Source organism: Primulina eburnea, chromosome 11 (genome assembly GCF_022965805.1).
Source record: "Primulina eburnea isolate SZY01 chromosome 11, ASM2296580v1, whole genome shotgun sequence".
In the NCBI taxonomy this organism is placed as follows: domain Eukaryota; kingdom Viridiplantae; phylum Streptophyta; class Magnoliopsida; order Lamiales; family Gesneriaceae; genus Primulina; species Primulina eburnea.
The window spans coordinates 5,636,906-5,658,657 of record NC_133111.1 but is presented as its reverse complement, the minus strand read 5'-3'; the positions used below and the strand labels follow the sequence as shown (position 1 = coordinate 5,658,657).

At 33.0% G+C, this 21,752-nt stretch overlaps 3 protein-coding genes across 5 annotated transcripts; 1 reads left to right on the top strand and 2 right to left on the bottom strand.

Annotated features, from left to right (window-relative positions):
* Positions 1-5,585: 5,585 nt before the first annotated feature.
* Positions 5,586-9,284, bottom strand: LOC140805088 (G-type lectin S-receptor-like serine/threonine-protein kinase B120). The gene is made up of 7 exons (XM_073161273.1): positions 7,769-9,284; positions 7,563-7,670; positions 7,272-7,486; positions 6,826-7,036; positions 6,444-6,681; positions 6,211-6,358; positions 5,586-5,936 (listed from the first exon to the last, which is right to left on the bottom strand). The coding sequence occupies exons 1-7, from the start codon at positions 9,105-9,107 to the stop codon at positions 5,622-5,624; spliced, it is 2,574 nt and encodes an 857-aa protein (XP_073017374.1). The 5' UTR covers positions 9,108-9,284; the 3' UTR covers positions 5,586-5,621.
* A 4,925-nt stretch (positions 9,285-14,209) lies between these two features.
* On the top strand, positions 14,210-17,814 carry LOC140804725 (protein CIA1-like). 2 transcript variants are annotated; one of them, XM_073160825.1, is made up of 10 exons: positions 14,210-14,539; positions 14,777-14,923; positions 15,025-15,243; positions 15,375-15,439; positions 16,034-16,090; positions 16,222-16,293; positions 16,482-16,544; positions 16,684-16,753; positions 17,306-17,389; positions 17,649-17,814. In XM_073160825.1, the coding sequence occupies exons 1-10, from the start codon at positions 14,345-14,347 to the stop codon at positions 17,718-17,720; spliced, it is 1,044 nt and encodes a 347-aa protein (XP_073016926.1). In that variant the 5' UTR covers positions 14,210-14,344; the 3' UTR covers positions 17,721-17,814. The 2 variants fall into 2 exon arrangements, with proteins under 2 accessions (XP_073016926.1, XP_073016925.1); XM_073160824.1 differs by having other exon boundaries at positions 16,025-16,090.
* A 171-nt stretch (positions 17,815-17,985) lies between these two features.
* LOC140804724 (G-type lectin S-receptor-like serine/threonine-protein kinase At1g11300) lies at positions 17,986-21,752 on the bottom strand. Of its 2 annotated transcripts, none has more exons than XM_073160822.1 (7): positions 20,305-21,752; positions 20,009-20,110; positions 19,692-19,897; positions 19,416-19,626; positions 19,029-19,266; positions 18,793-18,943; positions 17,986-18,429 (listed from the first exon to the last, which is right to left on the bottom strand). In XM_073160822.1, the coding sequence occupies exons 1-7, from the start codon at positions 21,572-21,574 to the stop codon at positions 18,127-18,129; spliced, it is 2,481 nt and encodes an 826-aa protein (XP_073016923.1). In that variant the 5' UTR covers positions 21,575-21,752; the 3' UTR covers positions 17,986-18,126. The 2 variants fall into 2 exon arrangements, with proteins under 2 accessions (XP_073016923.1, XP_073016924.1); XM_073160823.1 differs by having other exon boundaries at positions 19,692-19,894.

The following is a 21,752-nucleotide window of genomic DNA, read 5'->3' as shown; positions in this document are numbered from 1 at the left end:
TATAAAAAATTATGAATCTGAATCTAGGATCGATGTTAAATAACTACATGATTTTATTTCAATACTCTGAAATTTTTACAAGAAGATATAATCAATGTTACATATCAAGGAAAAAAAACTCATCAAAATCTTAAGGTAAATTTATGATTCGAAATAATATGTTCTTATAAAAAGTCCAAATTCCATTGGCCCATAAGATTTCAAGATTTTTAGGTAAAAAATTGTGTGAGACGGTCTTACTGGTCGTATTTTATGAAACGAATCTCTTCATTGAGTCATTCATGAAAAAATATTACTTTTTATGCTAATAGTATAGCTTTTTATTCTGAATATCAGTAGAGTTGACCCGTCTCACAGATAAAAATTCGTGAGATCGTCTCACAAAAAACCTACGCATAGAACTACCGATGTTTGATATTCAATTATGATTAAAACTTGTTTTCAGAAATTCACTACTTATAGAACATATTAACATTAATAATTAAATTTAAAAGTTTTAAGTAAGATGTGAGAAAAATATATTTTTAATATTTACGTAGTAATGTTTAAATGGTGTATGCAATGCTTGAATTCTACATATGGTTGGTTTTGAATTATTTTGGTTAATTAAGTATATTAAATAAATCTAATAATTCAATATTTTTGAAAATATCTAGAAAAAAAGGATCATATTATAGTCTACCTTATTGTTTAATTTAGAGAATATATACTTACGCATGCAATAAGTTTAAAAAAATAAACTAACAATATTATATAAATACGGCATTATTAATGTAATCAACTTCAATATTTGAATAATAAAAAATGCAACATTTGAATGTGTGGATTAACAACAGTTAATATTCATTTGTCAAAAAATTATATTTATTTATTATTGGCGAAATAATTAAGTCAAAACTTTTTATTAAAAAAATTCTAAATAACGCACTCAAATATGTCCTGATTCGTTGGCTTTTATTGACTTACCATATAAAATGCTTCCAATTATGACTAGTTTTTCCCTTTATTTAATTTATTTAATATCATAAAAAATTTTGGAAAACGGTTTCAGAGTCAATTTGATAGACGGATCTCTTATTGGTTCATTCATAAAAAAAAAAATTGTTTTTTATGTAAAAAATATCACTTATTATTGTAAATATGAATATGATTGACCTGTCGGACAAAAGGCAAAACCTTGTGTGGGACGGTCTCACGGGTCGTATGTGTGAGACATATATCTTATTTGGGTCATTCATGAAAAAATATTACTTTTTATGTTAATAGTATTATTTTTTATTGTGAATATGGATAGGGTTGATCCGTCTCACAGATTAAGATCCGTGAGACGGTCTCACATGAGACCCACTCCAGATAAAAATATGTGAGATTATATATGAAAGGTTGATGTCTTTAATGGTCGGGCTTATGACACCGATTGATTTTTACTAAAACAACTTATTTATTTAAATAAGTAAATTTTCATATAATTTACTTATAATTATAATATTTAATCAACTTTAAAATTCAAAAATGAGTAAATTATCTCTACAAATAATATATTTAATATAATTAAATTATTTTTATCCAATTAATAATTAAAAATTATAACAAAATTTTATGAATTAACTCGATCTATTAATGATCACAAAAACTCTTGTGAGACGGTTTCACAGATCAATTTTCTGGGTCGAATATCTTACTTGGATCATTCATGAAAAATTATTAAATTTTATGCTAAGAGTATTACTTTTTGTTGTGAATATTGGTAGGATTGACCAATCTTACAGATAAATATTCGTGAGACCGTATCACAAAAGACCTAATTATTATTAATATACGTAATGATTATTATTTTACATACACATAACGTGTACATCGCTACATATATATATATATATATATATATATATATATATATATTATATTATATATAGCAATGATATCCTACATACTCACGACGCACATCACATATTATTTATATTATTTTATCCCTTTTTAGAGTATGTATTAAGCTCTTACTCATAATTATATCATTTCGGTACCTTACAATTTTAATTATACAACTGTTTCAACATTCACAAAATAAAAATAACATAAGCAAACAAACATAATTTTAATCATAAATACAATATATATTGTCGGCATAAAACTTGTAACTCAATTATTAAACCATACATTTATTAATTTACAAATATAAATATTTAAAAAGATTAAAATAATTATTTAACTTTTAATTGTATCTTTTTAATATAATTTATCCAAATTATCCTACGATAATCATATATAATATCGTATATGGCAAAAAAAAATACTAATTAGAATAATTTTTTAAAAAAATATATTGAATAAATGGTATAACTATAACTAATTCATAGAAAAAAATGAGACGACGAGCGGCGACATCCATATTTGAGGGGGTCAATTGTATATTATATTATATAATTTATAAATGTAGTAGGTTTAACTGTTTAAGGTAGTCTGGCTGTCGAAACGATGACGTAATAAATGATAAGTGGAAATAATTTTTTTTAAAATACTATCTCACAAAAAAACTTATTCAAATATTATTAACTTATTCAAATATTATTGAATGAGTCTTATGTGAGACCGTCTCACAGGTCATAATACGTGATACGGGTCAATCATACAGATATTCACAATAAAAAATAATACTCTTAGCATAAAAATTAATATTTTTTCATGGATGGCCCAAATAAGAGATCCGTCTCACAAATACGACCCGTGAGACCGTTTCACACAAGTTTTTGTCAATATTATTTGGTTGTGAGAAGGAATTGTCAAATTTCTTGGAATGTGTTGCTCTAGATGCTTCTCGTGTGAAAATTCAACAAATGAACGATTCCAAAATCTAGAAAACCCAATTTTCTTTGTCTTGATGTTTTCCGCACGTCAATTGTTAAAATAGAAGAAGTATGAAATCAGACAAGGAAAGACTACCGCTATTTCATAGTTTCATGGTCGCTTTCAATATATAATTCTATAAAATAATATTATTAGCATAAAAATTAATAATTTTTTTATAGATGACCTAAATAAGAGATCTATCTTATAAAATACGACCCGCGAGATCGTATCACACAAATTTTTGCCATTTTTTTTATCCAAAAGTTTTACTATCTAAGTTCTCAAAATTTTGTTTTGGTGTGCTAATTTTGTTTATTTGTTTTTTCGGTTATATTTTATCAGAATGCTGACATGACACTGGAAAATACATCATAAAAGTGAAATATGCTGACGTGGCAATACTACTTGAAAAATTATACCACAATAACAAAACAATATAAGTTAGTGTACCGAAATCAAAATATTAAAATTTAATGAACTATAAAAATTATATTTCATGACTGATCAACTAAGTACATATCAACACAGGGAGAAAATACCACGAGGGAAAATTGAATATCCCTAGAACTCGATGGAATCATGTGTATAATGAACCAATGTAGGAATTAGATTTTTCTTTTTTTATATAAATTTTAGGTAAACCTAATTATACATCGATGAACCTTATAACCCTCAATTAGAGCGTCACAACAGTTCTATCAAAATAACTTTGTGTTGTATCGTGGTTATTTATAGTCTCAAATCAAATCTGTATTTTATACGAGTCGAGTGAATACATCATCTCAAACCTAGATCTAAGATGAGGCCCAAAAAATAGTTGCAGTATACTTTGAATGTTCACGTTTGATGTGATCTTAGTGAAACGGATGAGCCGGGTAAAGGGTTCCACCGGATCAAATCAACAATAATTTAGTGTTTAAGAATTGAAGTGAAGATAATGACTTCGATAACACCTGCAAAAAAGAAAGGAACTCGTGAATGGACGCGGGAGAGGTGTGTTTGAGTTTTAAGATTTCAGCCCCTTTAAGTGAGATGCATACCTGCTATTTATAGGAGAAAATGTGGTAGATACCTTGTTTTCAGTGCTACCTACTAAGTATGGCGAGTCAGCTGCTCATACTATAACTTCTGATGACTTCTAGAACACTCCAAACCCATGTTACTTTGACAGATTAGACAGCCCATATCAATCACACTCGAGTACGGTCCAATTCTCGAAGTGGCTCGGGTGGTAAGGTACCCGAGTGCTTGAGGGCCCGGGCTATCAATTTCCCAGGAGGAGAAGAAAAACCCGACTAGTGAAGAAAGTACCCGGTATATTGGCTCTAATCTGGACTATTCAATTAATATCCTGGGTTATCCATGACCCAGATCCTTACGAAGATATCAACATTCTTTCCTCTTCAATTTTCAAATATTGCTTTTGTCCTCCGTGTTCTTCCTTGAGAAAGAAAATAATACTTGAGATCATAGCAATAACAATATAAAATTAATGAGCATTAGAATTATATTAGTGTTAGGTTTATTGATATAACATTTTAGCCATATTTATATAAAGAGTAGATTTCTTGTGAGATGATATCAGGAATTTTTTTCTGTGAGATGAGTCAATCCTATCGATATTCACAATAAAAAGTAATTATTAGCATAAAAAGTAATATTTTTCATGGATGACCCAAATAAGATATCTGTTTCATAAAATACGACCCGTGAGACCGTTTCACACAAGTTTTTGCCTCATATAAGATAATTTTGAACGAAAAATCATTCTAAACATATATGCTGTAACTTTAGTTTTGAAAAATTTCCTTTCATAAAAAAGGAAAAAAAAACTTTTTTATCGTTTTAGAACTCAATTTTTTAAGTTCGACTCAGTGCTTAAAAATTTGATTTACTCATTGGCGCTCATATGTTAAATGAGAGGAAGTAGCTTTCAATCAAAATTGCATGGTTAGGAGTTAAAAGTGACGTTGGATACGTGCAATGAACTTGGTTGACAGTGAGTACTTTAGCATTAATTGAGATTAATTAATTTGTGGTTATGCTCATTAATTCATTATCTAATACCAACACGCGTGTTATATTAATGCACTAGATTATGTCATTAGTATTTAAAGTCGTGAGACAGTCTCACGAATCTTTATCTGTGAGACGAATCAACCCTATCGATATTCACAATAAAAAGTAATACTCTTAGCATAAAAAGTAATCTTTTTTCATGAATGACCCAAATAAGAGATCCGTCTAACAAAATACAACCCGTGAGACTTTCTCATACAAGCTTTTGTTTAGTATTTATGAATTATAGATAAATAATAAATCATACAATAATTTTTTTAATATTAATTATACATTATATATATTTTTTTAATTATAAACCATTTAAATAATAAAATTTAACGGGACAACCCACCCCGACCCAGCCGTGTGCTACCAAACGGACCACTACAATAGTAACCTGGCACACCTATTTTCATGGCGGAACAGATTGACCCGACAGACCGATGATTCTGGGCTTGCTATTCATCCAATTCGTAAAATGGTAGAATTAATTCGGTCCATATTAGATATTTTCATATTATTATTTTTGTTGATGAACATGAGATGAAATTAGATGAAACATAGTTTTTTAGCTGAGAATCACGCCGTATACATTCATTTACTACTGCTCTAAGTAAAAATAAAAATGAAACATAAAAAGTATTTATGTACACTTGCATTTCATATGCGCACGAAAGTTTGGCCAAAAGGGAGACACGAACCATCAAGAATGATCATCTACCAACAATCACACTGATTGTGACATTATTTGACGACTCAACCTCTGCATCTTCATCCAAATCATCAGAATGTACAGTACGCCGACTCATAGATGTAAAAGTGGGTTGTTTCGGCATAGGCAAGACTGCGTTCTCGCTTTCGAGCGTCAGCACCACAGCAGACATGTTTGGTCTCTGTGCTGCATTGTCTTGCACACACAACATGCCTACATGTATGCACCTTAGCACTTGTTCTTGTGGATACGAATTCGAAGCTATGGATGGATCGAGTAACTCGATTGTGACACCTCTATCCCAAAGCTGCCATGCCTGTAGAAAACATATGTGGTTAGACACACGTTGTTGTTGTTGTTCTGTTTCCCATGAAGTCGAACTTCTTAGTACGAGTGGTTTCTAACATGGTACTGGAGTTGGGATATTAAACTTGGATCTATTTTTCCCAGTTTCTGATTTAGATATAAATATTAGCCCACGTCCCATTGGTTCAAGTTTTTTCAAAAGTGATTTCTAAATACATATAATGCATCAAGTGTAGATTTCAAAAGGTTGTTCATGGACATGAATTATAGTGCATAGAACATACATTTCCGATGATGCTTGGGTACTCAGATGGGCGGAAGCTGTTATTTCTTCTGCCGGTGACAATCTCTAACAGCAAAATCCCGAAACTATAAACATCTGACTTCAGTGAAAACAACCCTTCCATTGCATATTCGGGCGCCATGTAACCACTGTCAGGAAAATTTTTCAAGTCATATATCTCAAATTTGAAATGATTTTTTTGTCAAGTATGCAAGATTTATGTATGTTACTTACTATGTGCCTACAACTCTGTTTGTGTTTTCTTCGTTTTGATTTCCCCCAAATATCCTGGCCATGCCAAAATCCGAAATTTTTGGGTTCATCTCTTCATCCAACAAAATGTTGCTAGCTTTCAGGTCCCTATGTATAATTCTGAGCCTCGAATCTCTATGCAGATAGAGAAGCCCTCTTGCTATCCCTTCAATTATGGTGAACCGTTGATTCCAGTCGAGTTGGGCTCTCCTCGCAGCATCTGCAAAAAGTTTGATTACATAGAAATCCAGTATCTCACATGGAAACAATTCTTCTTCTATTGCAATCTCAAGAATGTTTCAAATCTTCGATAAAACCAGCCAAAGTGCGAAAGAACAGCAAACGAACAATCTCGGAAACTAACCAAAAATGTATAGGTCGAGGCTTTTGTTCGGCAAGTACTCGTAAATTAGCATCTTTTCTTCTCTTTCAATGCAGCAGCCCAAAAGTCTGACAAGATTTCTGTGTTGCAATTTTGCAATCACCGTTATTTCATTTTTAAACTCCTCTATCCCTTGGCCAGATTTTCTTGAAAGCCTTTTTACAGCAATTTTTTGGCCCTCTGGTAGTGTACCCTACAAACAAAGTTAAATGATCAAAACATGATTGCATATATGTCGCGAAATAACTAGTCTCTCATCGAGAGACAGGCTCGAGTTGATCCCTTCAAATGAAAATTTATGTAAAATCAATGAGTCATTATTCCATAAACATATACTTTTTGTCTTATCAAATTACACTAACTCAGACAAAATTTCAGAGTATGTGGTTCTCTCCTTGTGACACCAAACCATAGTAAGAATCTCTTACATAGTAAACATGTCCGAACCCTCCTTCTCCAAGCTTGTTCTCATCAGAAAAGTTGTCTGTTGCTGTTGCCACATCGTTGAAGCTGTATATTGCTAGTTCAGCTCCATTTCCTTGCGGCCCTTCAACGCCGAGGTCACATTGTCCTGACAAATCAGTGGAATATTCGCCACTCCGGCTGATTTTCGGCCTTCCATCGTTCAAACTAGGGAAAGTATCTGCTATGAAATTTCAGGTCAGATTTGTTCTCCTATACTGTACACACAAAATTATTGGATTTAGTACCAAAACTACCTCGGGATCGGTTTTTGTATCTCCAGAGCAGCCAAATCAAGACACTTAGAATGACAATTCCCACAGCAGTGGGTATCACCACAATCTTCGTTATCTGATTCTTGCCACCTACAAATATTAATAAAAGATAACAATCTAGGATGAGAAGCATGAAAAAATCGAAAGAATTCGAGCAAGTGTGACGTAAAACAATTGTCTAACTGTACCTGATTCCAAATGAGCAACACGGACAAATAAATCGCTTCCATCCGCAGCAAATAGTTCAACATCAACCAAATCTCGATACCATATCATGCAGTTGATCCCGCTAACAAAAGCATAAGCCGTACACGAACAATTCTCCAGGCACTTGTTTTTACAGCCTGTCGAGTCTTCTGATCCCACGTAATCCACGAAATCCGGCAATTTTGCATTCTTGGCCAGAACAAAACTGTCACTTTTCGCGCCTTCACTAGATGTTGTATTGATATTCCCCTCACACTGTAACTTTGTACTACGGATGCACCCGCCGGACCAATTTCCTCGATTCCACTGATCTTTATCCGTAGGCACAAATGTTTCCACACAAGTGCATCTTTGAACACCATTAGGTGCATCACAAATTCCGTAAGCTCCACAACGATTGTAACCATCGCAGTCAGTCCCCGGATGTGACTGTATGAGACTCCATTCTTGAAGCCCTTGATCCCATTTTTCTGTCATCTCGATTCCTTCCCAGTTCAACACAAACTTGATCAAATCCGAGCTATTCGACTGCGTGTATGTGAAGTACATGTTGCCTCCACCTTCAATAGAGAGCTGAAAACCAAAGAATACAGCAGCCCTCATTTCTGGAATCCCTGTGAAGATAATTCTATTCCAATGCCCACTTCTCCATTTTCGCTCCGCCCCTTCCCATATCACGATCTGAGGCGACCCACGAGGATCAACACCCATGGAATAGTTTCCAGGAGCTGGATCAGAAGAACTTTTCCAAGAACTGAACAGACGTTTCTCTCCGCCGTTTACGTTCATGTAAAGTCGCATTTGGGGTAAATATGTGTCTGTTGGATGATCAAAACTCTGCCACAGAACCACCTGATTCGAAGCATTATTTTGTTCTAAAACAAGATTTCCTGTATCCATTATAACTGCGGTCGAATTACTTGAAGCGACTGTTTCAATATTGCTCGACCAAATCATGTCACCATTTCCATTTGAAATCATCAAATTTCCATCATCCCCGATGCTCAAAACTCCATCTTTCCCGGAAATTGGTCTCTCTCTGTTTGCCACCCAAATTACTGTTTCTTTTGTAACTTTGTAGTACCATATTCCAACATATCGCAGCCCCGAATCTTGGTCAGGACTAAAAAATCCCAGAGCAAATTTTTCCCCAGCAGAAACCATGGTATCTCCATCTTTTATAGAATCACCTCTTGCAATTCTGTCAGCGGCAGAACTTAATTCAAACAAGAAAAACAAAGGAATCAAGAAACATAAGAAGATCAAATCTGTGTTGTTTCTGAACTCAGAGCCCATCTCAGAATCTTGTTTCAAACACATTCAAGCATGCAAAAGATTATTTAATCAGTTCAAACCGACTGCTGGTACAAGAAGAAGGTTCTTTTTGGCCGCCCCAGTTGAATTTTTTTATATGGATTCAATACAAACAAGGAGAATATTGAAAGTTGAATCTTATATGTTCCCAGTGCTCTTCTGTTGAAGATTCTTGATCGACTGTCAAACACTCCACACCAAAAAGAGACAGCATATTATATTATTTTATTTTATTGGCGCAGACTAGAATTTAGACAGAATTTGGCAATTGGCATGATTGTTGTTTTTTTTTATTTCTTTAAAACAAAAGGATTTTGGTGGTTTCAAAGGGGAAAAGATATCATATTAAACACGTTATTTTCGATTAAACTAGTAATTTTGAAGTTGTGTACCAAATATAATATAAAAAAAAATCATATTTTAATGTTTTAAATCTAAATTAAATAGAAACAATATTACTAAAAAAACATTAAAAAATAAGAGTATAAATTATGAATTATCTTAAATAATTTTTATTTTTTATTCTTTTAAAATATTTCATATATTTTAAAGATAAATGAGGTATTTGCTCAAATTCTACCTAAAATATAAACGTTGACAAGGAAATTATCAACTTAGTGGGGTGTATTCAATGTATAGATTTAATGAATTTCAATGACTTTTTTAAATGATAGATTTTCGTGGATTTGGTATATTTTTATTGACTCTTGTAGAATCTCACAGATTTGTAATCAGAATTCCATGGACTTTTGTAGATTTTTTGCAAGATTTTGATAGACTTTTTGCAAGAATTTGATAGATATTGACAAATATTTTGAACTAGTAATTATTTAACATAAATAACATATTCACTTTGAAATAAATTTAATTACTTAAAAAATAAATATGTTTAATATATGAAAAAAATTCACAATTCAATTTAACAAAATCAAAATTTCAATCCTCATATCTATTCAACATGCATAAATAATTAATTAATAAATTTTTAATTTTAAACATATATAAATTTAATCAATATATATAAATAACTAATCAAAACATTATCAAATTTCATAAATTCATACAAAAACTTTCATAACAAGCTAACAAGCATATATCTTTTTTTATATTTTGTTAAATTATCTCCAATTTGTGTATCTCGGTACAATATATGATGACTCACTCTTGATAATTTCTTAATTTCAACAAAAAGAAATATAAAAATTGAAACATATTATTTTTTTTAAGAAACCGATAAACCGAATCCTTCATGTGCACTACTGATGAAATTTTTATATGTTGGACATTAAAAAGTTACTAAATTTGAATAAAATATAATTATTTAAGTATAATAATATTTTCCAATTCAATTGATTATTATTACAAGGTTATCAATAAATTAAATTCATACCGTGCCTAACTTCTTCAAAAATTTTCTCCTTTTTTTGTTAATAAAAACAATTAAATTTAACATTACAAAATGGTAAGACATGAAATAATAAATAATAATGAGATAGTAGTAACAATGGATGTCTCGTCATGTTTTCTATGATATTTTTAGAGCTGGATTTTTTAGCTTGTCCTCGTCGAATTTTTTATCTTCTTATTGTTTTCGTAGGTTATAATTTATAAGTGTACTGATACTCTCGAGGACATTCTGCAAAATATATTATAATGGAGTTTTGTTTCATAGCTTGTTTATAGTGCTTTTTGTGAACTTTTCTAAAATTGAAATTTCCCACCACATGAATGCACAAAATCGTATTCTTGTTTTATATCTGGGGTCTGCAGATGTTGATGCTTTACATTATGGATAATCAACAATAATTGGTTAATTCAATCATACCTCTGAAATTCGAGGAACCTCCGACTTGTCTTTAGAGAGGAGAAAAGCGTCGTATTTGAATGAAGAAGAGAGATATATGAGTGAAAAGGATATTTTATTTTATTAAAAGTCTACCAAAATCTCTAAGGTGAGTAGAAGGCAATTTTTGAGTTTTTATAGTTGTACCTAGAGTATTAAGGTTTGTACATAGAGAATTATATTAGAATCATTGTAAATCAATGGAAATATGGAATACCTATAGATTTTTATAGATTCTTAAAAAGTCATGTTTGAATACCACTATACTTTTTAAGACTCTATAAAAATCTAATTTGGATACCACAAAACTTTTATAGAGTTTATAAAAGTCTATGTTCAATAACTCTAGACTTTTAAACTCTACAAAAGTCAATAAAAGTAATTAAATTTTCAAGATTGAATACACCCCTCTTAATGTGTTTGTATAAAATAATCAGTCGATAATCTCACTGTAAGATAAAAAATATTGACAAACCTCGTATTTTTTATTTTTAAGTGAAGCAGTCGATATTATCTTATACAAAACAAAAATCGAAAATAGATTTCCGGATGTAACACAGATTCAACAGTAATTCATTTGTTTTACTTTCGGAAAAAAAAGAAGTAAAACTTGGCTCCTGGACCGACCGTTTTCTCTTGTGCTCACGTGTTAATATTTGTTGGTTTCCCGCTGATGTATTGGACTAGTGGACCATTGTGTTTGGTCAGATTTGGCAAATATGATTGGCATGTATACACTTGTACCCTATGCTTTCGTCCATGTCTGTAACTAATATTCATCATATAAAATTTATTTGGACCGTCGAACCCAACCCGGCGGTTTATGTTTATAGTGCGAATGACGAGTTGCGGCCAATCCACTCCATCGACACATTTTGACAGTGCTGTCTGTATGCATTCGAGCATGACAATATTGTCGACGACTCCAGGCTCGGATGGTGCAGTACAACCACCATCTTTGCAACCGGTTGCAGTGCAACAAAGTTCAAGAACTTGATACGAAGAAGCCGGTTGGAAAAAATTGGTTTTAATGCTGAAAACGGCGAGTGATATTGGTAGGAGAGCAATAATATATTTCGACTTGGGTTTGAATCGTACCTTACAAATTTTAAACCATGGTTTGCAACTTGACAAAAATTTGTGAGAGACGGCCTCACGAGTCGTATTTTATGAGACGTATATCTTATTTTGGTCATCCATGAAAAAATATTACTTTTTATGCTAAGAATATTACTTTTTATTGTGAATATTGTATGATTGATCCGTCTCACAGATAAAGATTCATACGACCGTCTCACAAAAGGACCTACTCTTGTTGGCAAAAACTTGTGTGACATGGTCTCACGGATCGTATTTGTGAGACAGATCTCTTATTTGAGTCATCCATGAAAAAGTATTATTTTTTATGCTAAGAGTATTACTTTTTATTGTGAATATGAGTAGGGTTGATCCGTATCAAGATTAAGATCCGTGAGACGGTCTCACATGAGACTCACTCTAAATTGTTATATTTACGAATTGTACATATAAAAATGATATTTAAATTAAATTAATTTTTTAACCAACAATTTTTAAATCGTATATAAATACCATAGATCTTTTTTTAACAAGTTTTAGCATGGGAGTACATAAATAAAAGATTTATAGATGATATATCATTTATGGTATATATTTAAAATTTTTGACTGGGACTCGAGCCATGAAATTTTCCAAATACGCCAACCAAATTATTGCTCACGTCACTAAAAGAATTTAAATTAGCTAATTAATAACATACAAAAAATTTATGTGCCACACACGGATGAATTTTGTAAGACTCCAAAAAATATTATTTTTTTATGTTAAAAAATATTATTTTTCACTTTAAATATAAATATGGTTGACTCGTCTCACGAAAAAATTCGTGAAATTGTCTCACAAGATACATATGCTAATAATAATTCTACGAATAAAGGAGTTCTTTTATCTTTATAAACATGATCTAATTAATTTTCAAAACTTTTAATACACAAGCAAACAATACGCACATCGCATAAAAAACACATTAAATATTACACGAAAACTCGGATCAATATCCTCTACTGTGGGAAACCCACAATATATATTTGTAACGAAAAATAAAATTATAACTTTAAATTGGATTATTAATCATATATTTTAATATAAAAAATATAATTTTGATTTTGAAATAATTAAAATATAAAAAAATAAATTTTTTAATAGTATTGTAGATTAAAACAAGGTGCATAGCATCCTCTACTGTGGGAGGTTTGCCACAGTAGAGGAACTTGATCCCGAAAACTCATGTAAGACGATTTTATGAGTCAATTTTGTTAGACAGATATTTTATTTAAATTACCAATATAAAAATATTACTTCTTAATTCATTTCACGATTTATTCTCACGCTACAGACTTTACTTTAACTCAGTCTTCATTCAATTTTAATTTTGATTAATGTCATGTTGTACATCAAAATTAATTAATTTCTTTATCCTATTCATTTTTATAATTAGTTTATTCAATTAAATCCACTTCTTTCAACATTCACTTCATTTTAATTGTAAATAATAACAATAAACCTAATTTAAATTACTAAAGATAATAATTTTTGTTTTGTTTTGATGTTATAATTTTAAAATATTTGTTGGAAATACTATTAATTCAATAGTTGGTCTAAAAATACAATTCTCACTCAAATTATCACAAAATCTCATATGAGATGGTCATGCGAGTCAATTTTGTGAGTACGATAGCTGATTCAACTCAATTCATGAAAAAATATTATTTTTTATGTTAAAAATATTATTATTCATGAAAGTTATGGATCAGATCAGCCCGTATTACGGTTATAAGCCTGTAAGGCCGTATTACATTAATTTTTTAATCTATATAAAATTGTATATTATACTATATTATTAATTTTGATGCACCACAACTAACTTATAGTAAAAATTAATATTTAAAATTATGATTAAAGTTGGGAAATCTATAAAATTTCTAGTTTAACCTTTTTTTTTTGCGTGATGATGTGATATCAGATATTGACATGATGTCGAAAATTGTTAATTTGTTTGTTGTCGTGTCATCATTAAGATATAAATTACCAATTTTTTTTATTTAAAAAATCAAAGTTATGAATTAAAATAAAACAATTTATAATTTTCACTTCAAATTAATAACAATAATTAATTTTAAAAAAACCCCTTTAAATTGTCAAATAAACGAAATACCGTTGGCAGCAGTTAGCAGTTACTCAGTTAGGAGCAGAGTACAGCTTGAGGCGGTTACTCAATTTTCAGCTTCTTCTCCGATTCGCCCTCTGAATCTCCATTTTATGGTGTTGAATTCTTCTTGATCAAATCTCGGCGAATTAATTTCCAAGCTCCACTCCTCTTAAGATGAATTTCGCGGATAGGACTTTCGAGCTGAAAGAAATTGAAACGCTTCGAGGCCATACTGATAGGATTTGGTGTGTTGCATGGAATCCAGCCACAAGAGTCTACGGTGTCCCCGCCATGATAGCTTCATGTGGCGCCGACAAAAAAGTACTCATTTGGGAACAGAACACCACTACTGGCTCTTTTCAGTGCAAGGTTCATTTTAAGTAGTTTGAACACAATAAGTTCCATTTATCTCTTGTAATCATGTGATAAAGTTCGGTGACACAGAGGTGTTTTTGGGTTTGAAAAACAAAGCACTTTTTTTTAGTGGTAGATGCAGTTAATTGGTAACTTTGGTTAGGAGTTGGAAAATTGTCTATTTTTTATATGGATGAAAAATATAAGGTGAATGAAGTAGAGTTTCTGGTGTTAATGATTCTGTTTATTCAGGAAGTGTTGCTGCAGCTGCATAATTCAACTGTGATATTTTGTGCCTGGGTGGCATCTGGCAGTCTACTGGCAACATCAAGTATTGATGGCACGACATACATTTGGAAGAGTTTCAAAGGAAGATTCAGAACCATAAATGGTTTTAAGGTCTGATCAAATGAAACATCCTATCGTGGGGCTGTGTGTTGACAATGATTTCTTTGTTCTCTAGTATCTTTAATCTATGCTATTTGTGTACTTACATCCAGCGTTCCGACAAAGTACCAGTAAGTGTCTCCCTGAATGCATCTGGCGTGTTGCTTGCTACCTGTGTCCCCTGGAAACTGATATGGATATGGAAGGTAGAATCAGTATTTTGGAAGGAAAATGCATCACCGGTGGTAGATAGTGCAGGATGCGTTAAAATGATCCAGTGGCATCCATTGAAGGATATTCTGTTTTCATGCGGCTTTGACAATACTATCAAGGTATATGTGGTAAAAATAGAGCTATCAAATTGTAAAATATTCGAATATCTGAAAATCTTTGTTTGCTTGATCTTTCTGTTTAGTCCACATTATCAACATTAATGCTGATGAGACATATCTAACTGCTGTAGATTTGGGTTCCGGATGTGGATATGGTTAATTGGGATTGTGTGCAAACTCTAGGTGAAAGTAACAGGTAGTTTCAGAATCTGCTCTCTATGTTTAAACAAACTCATTGCAGATTAATATTCACAGCAAAAGTAACTGTGATTCATTATCCTGGCTTACACAAAAGAACTTCTCGTGGGATATTAATGGGCATAATGCACAATCTATCAAACTAGCTTTAACTTAGAAAAATCTTGATCTGTGCAGTAGTTACTTGACACAAAAGGTCCGGTGGTGCTATTGCTGTTAGCAACCAAAACCGTCGCTTGAAAGACACAAATTGGATCTCAGAAATCCATGCTAATTTGTATATTTTATTCTGAAGATTTTTAAATGCTTGATTATTTGTAATCACTTGTATAAAGGCATTGATTACTTTTAAATCCTTTAATGCTTGATTCCGTACCCAATTTTTCATGTTAACTGATTGCAATATATCCAGAGATTTTGATTTGTAATTTATTTGCTTCTTCTCTTAATGCTTCCATCTACTGCACTTCACTGGGTTATAAAGTTTCTAAGTAGTCTTAATTATTTACTTGAACATTAATTATTACTGATGAAATTTGTTAAATATTTTTTAAAATCTGGTACACCTGTTTTTATCTTTAAGTGGGAGCAGACATACAATCCGGGCCTTAGCTTTTAATAGCAGGGGAAACAAAATCGTCGCCTGCAGGTATGCAAGGATATTTTTCTTCGTTTCTATGCTTACATGTCCAGCATGTTACGTTGGTTGCGTCTTGTAAGTAATTCCTGTACGAACATAGTTGTTATACTAGAAGTAATGAAGTAATATTGATTTTGCAGCGACGATCTAACCATTAATATATGGAGTGTTGACATTGAGATGATGCGGCACGGAGAAAGAGATGTCCCTGGGTTAGCAATGCTTCTCCATATGCATTTGATCCTTCACCTGCACAACTGCTTCAGATGGCCTTTCATTTTGCTCTCACGGCTCATCTGTTTCCTTTTTGGCATCGAAATTGTGTAGTCTGTTGTTCTGTTTTTTAAAATTTAGTCAGTTTATATACATCTTGGTCTCATATTTAATCACATTTTGTCAGGACACATTTATGTACTCTAACCGGTTATCATGACCAAACAATTTTTTCTGCCCATTGGTCAAGGTAGCAATATTTTGTTCAAATTTATCTTCCTTGTTTTTAGGCCTTTTAACTTTCCTACATATTTGAGCCAATTTTGTCATTTCATTTATTCCAATGTATTAGAATTGCCTGATCTCATTTTGAGAGGTGAATGTTCCAGGGAGGAAATAATTTGCACTGGGGCAGCTGACGGTGCTATATGTTTCTTTATTGAGAATGAAGATAGATCGGTATATTTGGATAAATACAGCAATTATGCGTTTGATTAATTCTCTGTATTTCCATTTTAACTTCCTTGCTACCATGAATGGAAATTGTGTCCTAATTTCTAGCAACTGAGTTTCTAAGTGATGAAAGGCCTCAAAACATGTATCAAGCAAGAAGATCTGTTAAACGAAAACTTGTATAATACAGAACCTCAAAATGGCACAAAGCCTGTCTAAACCGTCTGGCTCCAGCAAAGTTGTAACTAGAAGCTCAGATCCTCTGTGAATTACTATAACTTTACTCTCTTATATTATGTAACCATATCCATTTGATGAAACTTTCATGTACGCTTGCCTTGTTGGAGTGTGATAGGTTATAAAATCATCATGTTCGCTACTCTTAGGTTAACTCACAGCTATCTAATTGAAATGCTGTACGTCCTAGATATGATTTGTCATTGGCATTAACATCAAACATTTATATTTGTCTCTAGATGGTTACATTAGTCGGACATGGTAATGTTTATACCTCTTTCATTTTTTTACAATACTTATTTTTTTCTGGATATTATACAGTTTGATGAACCTGCGTATAAATTGCTACTGAAGAAGGACCATGCTCATGATAAGGATATAAACTCAGTTCACTGGAGTTACAAGGTTAAAGAGTCATACTATTAAATATATTCCTTGCATTAAGATTTTCATACTGAGTTATTAGGCCGAGATAAATCAGTTGTTTCAAAAACCTAAAAATCTATGCCTACCTAATTGTATGTGTTGATAGATGTCTCTGAATCATTGGATACGAGATATAGATCTTCCATGCTGATATGATGTAATGAATCTTAATTATCATGCATTTTGATATTTCTCAATCTCAACTATCTTAAACCTCACTTTGCTGCCACAAATATAGGATAAAATGTGTCTTGCCTCTGCGAGTGACGATGGAACAATCAAGCTATGGGAATTGGCCCCCCTAATTTGAGTTTGAACTGGCATCGTTGCTCTATGGTTAGATGATCCCACTACGCTACCGTGAATTCTGTTGACCAATTGTATAAATATTGTTGATGTTCTCATTAGTTGTATCAATGGTAGCTTCTGAGAAGTAGTACTCTTCCTAGTCAAGTTTTTCCAAGTCTGAAGGAGAGTACACATACCTGGCTTTCTGAATTTGATACAAAGCTTTTTAACATGGTTTTTGAGCAAATAGTTTGTCATTTGCTTTTTGTTTTCTTTGGAATGCAAAATTTTTGCTCAAAAGTAATAACAGCAAGGTCTCGTAGAGGCAGACACGAAATGCTAGAGACACCATGATAATGATGACACAAAGATTATCCACAATAATTAATCAGACTTTACTATGTATAGTGCTTGAGGAGTTCCAATTCTTACCGGCCTCCAATTATAGTCAAGGTGATATCGTTTGAAGAACACTTGAGTGAACTCTTTTCATTTTCTGGAGTCCTTTGATTCAAAGTAAATGCAGGTTGCCTTGGAGGAGGAAGCTCTGCAATCTCATTACCAAGCATAGAGAGGACTGTAGAAATATTTGGCCTATCTTTAGCAATCTCTTCAACACACAACAGACCTACATTTGCATATCTCACAATCTCATTTTCCATTGGTGAATCATGCACTAAAAGAAGATCCACCAACTTCACAATCTTTCCTTCATTCCACAATTTCCATGCTTGCAAATATTCAAGGTAAAAACACGATTTAAATTGCGTGTACATATATACGTCTATCCTGAAACACTCCTCCATATGATAATTAATGGGTAACCTTTATCATATAAAATAGTGATATTGAAATTAAAAGGTAATTATTTACTCCCAAAGCTACCGTAATACATTAGCTGGAAAAGTATGTTCTAACTAAAGAGTATAAAAGTTTATTTTGTGCTGTTTTAACTAAAATTTTCTAGTTATGTTAAAACTAAAATATGCACTAATTTCACTCTTGGAAAAAAAAACATACACTTGGTTTACTAATAATGTGACATTTAATTTTTTTTATTCAGTGAAATTCTAGAATTTTGAAAAAAAACTTACATATCCTATAAGACTGGGGGTTTGCTCGTCAAATTGGAAGCTAGCATTTCTTCTCCCACTTACAATCTCTAGCAACAGAACTCCAAAGCTAAAGACATCTGATTTTTCTGAGAATCTTCCATGTAATGCATATTCAGGTGCCATATAGCCACTGCATAATATGAATTCACCACAAGTGATAGAATCAAGCACATAAGAAATATTGTTGGAATGAAGCAGTAAATGTAAATGCTCACTATGTTCCAACAACCCTTGTGGTATTGGCTTGATCTTCTTTTCCACAAAAAATTCTCGCCATTCCGAAGTCAGATATTTTCGAGTTCAACTCTTCATCTAGTAAGATGTTACTAGGTTTTAGATCTCTGCGAATGATTCTTAGCCTCGAGTCTCTATGAAGATATAGAAGACCTCGGCAGATTCCCTCGATTATGATCACACGTTGCCGCCAATCAAGAAACCCTTGTTTATGTGAGTCTGTAAATTTGAATGCAGTCCAAGATTTCATGAAACACTAAACAAGAGAACAAGAAACTTAACAAAATCCATCGATGACAGCACAAGTGAGGAATATTCAAGTAAGTGGTAATGTAGCACCAAATAAAAACTATGCATCAAATACTCACCAAAGAGATACGCATCCAAACTTCTATTTGGCATGTATTCATAAACAAGCATATTTTCTTCACGCTCTACACAGCAACCAAGCACTCTAACAAGATTCCGGTGCTGAAGCTTAGAGATCACCTCAACCTCATTCATCAACTCCTCCACCCCTTGATTGGAGGATCTCGCAAGCCTTTTAACTGCTATTTCTTGTCCATTTGCTAGCAGCCCCTGTATACCAACCAATTGTTTAATTACTTGATGAACACATTATAAAAACTTCAAAGTTTATATACTTTGTAGACTGGACCAAAGCCCCCCTGTCCTATCTTATTGCGTATGTCAAAGCTGTCTGTCGCATTTGAGAGTGCCTCGTATTCAAATAGAGGCAACTCCTCCAGCTTAGCTCCAAAAACATTATGTTTGAGCGAGGTTTCTTCTGTATACCAGGGGCTGGGTGGATCCTTCTTCGCACCTCGGATTGCACTTTGCTTCCTTCCTGCTATGTATGTGCATAAAAAAAAATACGCCAAGTGACTTTTTATGAAGTGATATCTAATCAATAACTCGATGTTTGTAGTTGATCTGATTTTTAAATTATTTAAGTAAATACCTCTATACTTCCACAGAAAGTATGCACATAAAGGAACAATAATCAAAACTAGAATTACTGCAGCTGCAATAATTGCTTTGTGGTATTTCTTCTTATTGTTACCTGCAAAAGTTTAAGAGAGATAAAGGGAACGAACTTTCTTGAGTTCATCTATGCTAGTCTAAAAGTTAGACAGGGAAAAGTATAGAGAATTTACTTTCCAAACTAAATATGCTTACAACTTAATATTCCCTGGCGATAAGCTGAATCAATGGAGGTGAAAATAAAGTCTGTTCTAGCAAGAGGAGAATTCATACCTAGTTCTGAATTTGCTAGTCGAATATACAAGTCTGTGCCACCTCTAGCAAGCCTCTGCACGTCGATTAAACTTTCGTTCCAGTGCATACACCCAATGCCAGAATGATATGCATAAGCTAAACAAGAACAATTATTCAAGCATTGGCTCCGGCATACTGGTTCTAAACCAGGAAACCAACTCAAACGATCTGGCACTTTCACCGTTGCCAGCCTAAAAAAACCATCTTCTTTTCCCGTTTCCCCCACAGAAGAGTTCTTCCCACACTCGAGTTGAGCCCTTCTCGAGCAGCCGCTAGTCCAATTTCCCCCTCTCCATTCCCTGTAAAGTTTCGGTTCGAACCCTGGTAAACATGAGCATATTGGTCTCTCCTGAGCATTACAACTTCCAAAAGGCCCACACTTCCCATAGACATCACACTGAGAAGAAATTGAGGACCATGTTAATGTCCAATCTCCTGTTTTATCATCCCACATCTTCTCCTGTAAATCCCCAGATGCATTCAATTCCATATACAAAAACGATAAATTTAAAGATGTGAATGTCATATATGCAGTTCCAGGGTTATCATTTACAAGTTGGAGGCCACCCCGATAAAAAGATCTCATCATGGGTAATCCGATGAAAACTAGACCGTCCCAGGGACCGCTGCGCCAGTAAGGAAAGCCATCTTGCCACACGAAAGATTGCGGAATCTCCAGAGGTTCAATTGTAGAGGTGAATCTTCCAGGCGCTGGATCAGAAGGGCTTCTCCATGAAGTCAGAACGTTTTTCTTATTTGTAGTTAAATCAGTAAACAGTATCATATGCTCAACAAAAGAATCCGAAGCATCCAGGAAACTTTCCCAAATAATTTTACCATTCGAGTTATCTTGCAACACCAGATTCCCTGTATCCAAGAGCTGGGCAGTGGAATTCCTTGTCGAATCCGAAACATTTGATGACCACAGAATCTGCTTTTGCCCATCCAAGATCACTAGATTCCCATCCCCGGAAATAAGCAATGTTCCATTTGCATCATTAAGAGGATTCTCTCTATTAGCCACCCATATCACAGTCATCACTGGAATATTGTACATTATACCAACATATCTGTAAGTACTATTAACTGGTGTGAAGAAACCCAATTTGAATTTCTGCCCATTTGAAACCAAAGCTCCAGGGTCTCGAATGGATTGGTTGGCACTTATGGTATCAATTGCAGAAGTAAATTTCGAAAAGAAACAAGAAAATATCAACAAGAAGCTCAGTACTTGAAGCCTGAATCCCATGAAACTTCGACCTTTTCTGTTATTACTCAAGTGATCAGCATAATCATTTCATGATGGTGGAGAACTTGTCTTTTTCAAATGATTAATTCTTTGCAAACTTTTCTTCTCTGTGATTGAAGTTTGAAGCCAACGCGGCAATATGAGTCAACCCAAGGATTATTGGCTTCTTGCGACGTAG

Bases quoted from the DNA above. Each gene is read 5' to 3' on its own strand.
- LOC140805088 (XM_073161273.1), bottom strand. From the start codon at position 9,107: ATGTGTTTGAAACAAGATTCTGAGATGGGCTCTGAGTTCAGAAACAAC. The intron at 7,671-7,768 runs GTACAGTTAGAC...TAATATTTGTAG, and splicing joins TGTTGCTCATTTGGAATCAG to GTGGCAAGAATCAGATAACG. The intron at 6,682-6,825 runs GTTAGTTTCCGA...AACTTTTTGCAG, and splicing joins CCTCGACCTATACATTTTTG to ATGCTGCGAGGAGAGCCCAA.
- LOC140804725 (XM_073160824.1), top strand. From the start codon at position 14,345: ATGAATTTCGCGGATAGGACTTTCGAGCTGAAAGAAATTGAAACGCTT. The intron at 14,924-15,024 runs GTCTGATCAAAT...ACTTACATCCAG, and splicing joins GAACCATAAATGGTTTTAAG to CGTTCCGACAAAGTACCAGT. The intron at 16,294-16,481 runs GTTAGCAATGCT...ACATTTTGTCAG, and splicing joins GGAGAAAGAGATGTCCCTGG to GACACATTTATGTACTCTAA.
- LOC140804724 (XM_073160822.1), bottom strand. From the start codon at position 21,574: ATGGGATTCAGGCTTCAAGTACTGAGCTTCTTGTTGATATTTTCTTGT. The intron at 18,944-19,028 runs GTGAGCATTTAC...CATATTATGCAG, and splicing joins ACAAGGGTTGTTGGAACATA to TGGCTATATGGCACCTGAAT. The intron at 18,430-18,792 runs GTAAGTTTTTTT...GAATATTTGCAA, and splicing joins CCCCCAGTCTTATAGGATAT to GCATGGAAATTGTGGAATGA.